Consider the following 4968-nt stretch of genomic DNA (forward strand, 5'->3'; position numbering starts at 1 on the left):
CCGCCAAACTTACCCTAGTAAAACTGACTATCCTACCGATCCTCGACTTCGGCGATGTCATCTACAAAATAGCTTCCAATACTCTACTCAGCAAACTAGATGCAGTTTATCACAGTGCCATCCGTTTTGTTACTAAAGCACCTTATACCACCCACCACTGCGACCTGTATGCTCTAGTCGGCTGGCCCTCGCTACATATTCGTCACCAGACCCACTTGCTCCAGGTCATCTACAAGTCCATACTAGGTAAAGCTCCGCCTTATCTCAGTTCACTGGTCACGATGGCAACACCCACCGGTAGCACGCGCTCCAGCAGGTGTATCTCACTGATCATCCCTAAAGCCAACACCTCATTTGGCCGCCTTTCCTTCCAGTTCTCTGCTGCCTGTGACTGGAACGAATTGCAAAAATCGCTGAAGTTGGAGACTTTTATTTCCCTCACCAACTTTAAACATCTGCTATCTGAGCAGCTAACTGATCGCTGCAGCTGTACATAGTCCATCTGTAAATAGCCCACCCAATTTACCTACCTCATCCCCATACTGTTTTTATTTATTTACTTTTCTGCTCTTTTGCACACCAGTATCTCTACTTGCACATGTTCATCTGATCATTTATCACTCCAGTGTTAATCTGCTAAATTGTAATTATTCGCCTACCTCCTCATGCCTTTTGCACACAATGGATATAGACTCTCTTTTTTCTACTGTGTTATTGACTTGTTTATTGTTTACTCCATGTGTAACTCTGTGTTGTTGTCTGTTCACACTGCTATGCTTTATCTTGGCCAAGTCGCAGTTGTAAATGAGAACTTGTTCTCAACTAGCCTACCTGGTTAAATAAATATAGGTTCAAAGTAGTGGAATGGGGTAGTGGATTTTTCATGAGTCTAGGGTTAGTTGGAACTGTATTTTTTTATTTGTATTATTTAAAAAAAAAAAAAATTATTGTGTGTGACTTTTTTCCGTTTTGTATGTCTAAATTTAAATTATAGTCCAGTTGGGGGTGGTAATGCAACATGTTGGATGCCAACTGCCGTTAAACCCCAAAGAAGAAGAATGCCCTGGTATGTAGGGGATCTTGTTTCTGACATTTATTTTTGCCTGCTAGCTGCAACCTGGACTCATGGATGGACATAACATAGTAAATGTAAATATGTGTGTAGTCCAATTATATTATTATATATTTGTTGATGTTCATCATCCATTTCATGTAATATGTTACAAATTACAATTTGTTGTGACTAACGTTAACTAGGTGTCTAACGTTAGGGTTAATGTTAGAGTTAGGGGAAGGGTTAGCTAACACACTAAGTAAGTAGTGAAAAGTAGTAAGTAGTTGCAACATGTCTAAATAGCTCAAATGCTGCAGTTGTCCTTCATTAGATTCAATATGCGTGTTACACGTAATGTACGTTCACGTTATGTAACCATACCAAACATAACATATTTTATTTGATTGTCTCTGATTTGCATTTAGCCTATTATGTTACGTCTAGTCTATTAGACCAGTCTGCTACATTAGATTAATTTGATCATGCCACACTTCATTCATACAGGAAGCTCCGTTTGACGAAGGTGGAGACAGGGGACATATGATTGGTTAAACCACACGGTTCACGTGAAGACTCAACTGCTGGGGGCGCGACTCACGAGTAGGATCTCATTAAATAGCCCTTGGATGTCTTGAGAGAACATTCACATGAGCCGTCGAAAGGGTTGATACTGTAACAACGTTTAGAATGGAAACAACTGGGAGGTGATATTACGAAGGTATTCAGTGTGTTTATTCTCTGTTCTTCAAGCCAATTACAGATGGACTTTATTAGAGTGAATATTCCGTAAGTAACCTACGCTTATTCTTATTTTTTACGTTTATTTTGGGGGGTTTTCACAAATTAGGGCTACTTCGAATGAAATGTGTTTGTCCATGTGTTTAGTTTTTATAGCTCGTTAACTGGGTCGTTCTACGAAAAGTGGCTTTCCTGTCCCACAAGAAGTGTTTGACTGACACAATGCTTTTTTTGTTTAAATGTTTTAAGTTAAATTACAAACAATTTTATTTATGTTGAACAGGATCAGTAGCATTAAATTGGCTAATCTCTGGGGTCATGAGTTGAGGTCTAGAGAAAAAATATATATATTTTTAAATGTAAAAATGTTTCTCTTTAAATGTCATAATACAGAAGTAATTAGCTTTTATTTAGTTGACTACTTAACTATTACTAATGTAAAATCATTTCAGGGAATAGCTGCCTCAATTCCATATCACTGATGTTATACCCTTTTTTTTATAAAAAATAAAGTAAATTCAACATCCCTTACAACTTTTTTCCTGGGTCAAATGTTCATTGGAGGCAGGGCCATTTAATTTTTTTTAAAGCACATCGTAGGTGTGCGTTCTAGAAATGTGGTCATTTCATGCAAGGCCTTAAGTCAGTGGTTTAATAGTCAGGGGAAAGGACATTTTAATTGATCAAATCATATGATTAAGTGATTTTATTTACATTTTAAGAATTGTGGTTCAAGCTACTATGGGTGCCATTTTAGCTATGCATCTTGTCTGCAGATTTGTCACAGTCACTGGTGTGTATAGTGTTACCTTCACTGGTGTTACACTAACTTTACACATGCCTATTTTTAAATTAAGTTATTACTAATCAAAACGGCTTCTTAAAATGTATGCTACATCCTAAACTTCCATAGTGGAGATTGGGTTTTAATCATCTCAGAAACTCAAATGTAATCTTGTATAAGTGTGTCAGATGCTCATTCCGGTTATTTCTGTCTGTCCATGACATTAGGGTTTTAACAGTATCATTTTAGATTGAGTATTACATTTGGTGTTTTTCTTGTTCACAGATATCATTCTGGTCTTTGCTAGAACACATTTTTAGCTCTGCTCCATACAACATCCAGTCTGAGAATGAGCTGTACACAGTAAGTGTTCACTAATCCATTGGATCTCACCAACACATTTGTAGATGTTATATATATTTTTTTGGGGGGGGGTGCATCCCCATTTCTCAACATCATTTTCTCCTTCCATCCTCAGAGTGCTTCATGTGTTTGTCGGCCACTCCATACCCCAGCAGTCTGCCATGCCAGTGGACCTCGCCATGCAACTGTGCCAGAGCCTGCCCCTCTGTCGTCTACAGGGTGTGTCCCCGCTGAAGGTCCTGAGACCTCACCTTCACACCAGAGACTACCGGTCTCCCAGAGCCAGCCTTCACACTGCTGCGCCGCACTCCTCATCTTCATCCTCCTCCTCCTCCCCAGAGCGGTCTGAGACCAAGAGCTGTGTGCGTAGGAGCAGTGCCAGCCCTAAGAAGAAGCGTGTAGTGTTTGCTGATACTAAGGGGCTGTCTCTCACTGCAGTGCGACTATATATCCCAGACAACTCCTTTTCCACGACCCAGAGGGCTGACTCTTCTTCCCCCTCTACCTCCTCCCCTCCTATCAGACCGCAGGGCCTGTGGCCGGGTCCTGCCGGTGGGAAGCAGCAGCTCTTGAGATTAAGTCTGGCCTTCCCCCAACCCATGGCAGACTTCAAGACCTTCCAAGCCCGCCTGCAGGAGGTCCTGGTGCAGCTGGAGAGCTGCAGTGTGACTGAGCGATCACTGAGTGGCACCGTGCGTGTCTGCAATGTCAGCTTTGAGAAGGCTGTGTACGTGCGAGTAACCTTTGACTCGTGGCGAAGCCACCAGGACATCCCCTGTTCCTACCTGCAGCAGCGCTACGGGGCCACTGAGACTGACGTGTTTGCCTTTGATGTTCCCCTCCCCCAAAACCTGGATCCAAGCGAGCGTCTGGAGTTCTGTGTGTTGTTCCGGCCAGGCAGCGGGGCCGCGCTGCGTTGGGACAACAACGGGGGACAGAACTACTGTGTGTGTGTAGAGCCTGAGGGGGCTGGGTTTAGTAAAGCCCCGGTACAGCGCCGCATCACCACTCCCCGCTCCCTCCAACGTCCCCCCTCATGGCCAAGGAGTGGGGGAACCAGCCTGAAGAGCCCCCTTTACACTGAACTCTCCCACCCCTCAGAAGCCTTCATCAGCCAGAGTTCAGGGTGACTGGATAACTGTCACTTTCTGGTAGAGTGAACTCTCCCTAGTTTGGTCAGGAAGCGAGCCAGCCTTGCCATTTCTGATTCAGGTGTGGATCTAAGTAGCTGTCTCAACTGCCAGCTGGGCAATCTGTTGCTTAGAAAATGTACAATGTTAAACCTGATTTTAATCTTGAGCGAGGAAGTGAGTCATTGAATTGACTGTTAAAATGGAATGACCCCATCTGATGGTAGAGGTTAGGAGGACTACAATGTGTTCCTTTGTAGTGGCCCTTAATGTCCACGGCTCATCTGGGCCCCAACTAATGTGAAATTGATTTGCACCATTGTATTTCTTACAGAATATAGTCCTGTGTTACTTTATTTTTTTTTACCCATTTCAGTGGGTGAGTTTCCCAGCACCAAGATCATAATAAGTTATTATTTTAGTGTATCGAGGCTTCTGGGGGAAACGTCCAGAGGTTTTTGTTTCTAGGTGTATATGATGCACTAATTGTACAAACTCAATGCCCTCCCACTGAGGCTGGATGTTCTTTATAACTGCCATGCAGAATCCAACTTCAGCCACCCTGACTGGCCTTTGAACAAATGTAATATGTGCTTTGAGTTTTTATTAAACATTTGAAAATAATATTAAGTTCTCATTCTAGTCCTTGCACATATCACTGCTAAATTGTAATTGTCAACTGCTAAATTGTAATTACTTTGCCACTACGGCTGATTTTTATTGCCTCCCTCCTTACTTCATTTGCACACACTGTACACAGATTTTCTAGTGTTATTGACGTTTGTTTGTAATTGTTTTTGTCGCTCTGCTTCTTCTTGGCCAGGTCGCAGTTGTAAATGAGAACTTGTTCTCAACTGGCCTGCCTGGTTAAATGAAGGTGAAGTAAATAAATTCTAACT

The 4968-nt window shown here is 42.3% G+C and overlaps 1 protein-coding gene across 2 annotated transcripts; it reads left to right on the plus strand.

The window, feature by feature from the left end:
- The first annotated feature begins 1558 nt into the window (after positions 1 to 1558).
- LOC139409964 (protein phosphatase 1 regulatory subunit 3C-B-like) lies at positions 1559 to 4693 on the plus strand. Of its 2 annotated transcripts, none has more exons than XM_071155378.1 (3): positions 1559 to 1840; positions 2862 to 2939; positions 3055 to 4693. In XM_071155378.1, exons 2-3 carry the CDS (start codon positions 2926 to 2928, stop codon positions 4067 to 4069), a joined length of 1029 nt encoding a protein of 342 aa, XP_071011479.1. In that variant the 5' UTR covers positions 1559 to 1840; positions 2862 to 2925; the 3' UTR covers positions 4070 to 4693. The 2 variants fall into 2 exon arrangements, with proteins under 2 accessions (XP_071011479.1, XP_071011480.1); XM_071155379.1 differs by having other exon boundaries at positions 1675 to 1772; positions 3055 to 4478.
- Positions 4694 to 4968: the final 275 nt, after the last annotated feature.

The sequence above is a fragment of the Oncorhynchus clarkii genome, chromosome 5 (genome assembly GCF_045791955.1).
Source record: "Oncorhynchus clarkii lewisi isolate Uvic-CL-2024 chromosome 5, UVic_Ocla_1.0, whole genome shotgun sequence".
NCBI lineage: Eukaryota > Metazoa > Chordata > Actinopteri > Salmoniformes > Salmonidae > Oncorhynchus > Oncorhynchus clarkii.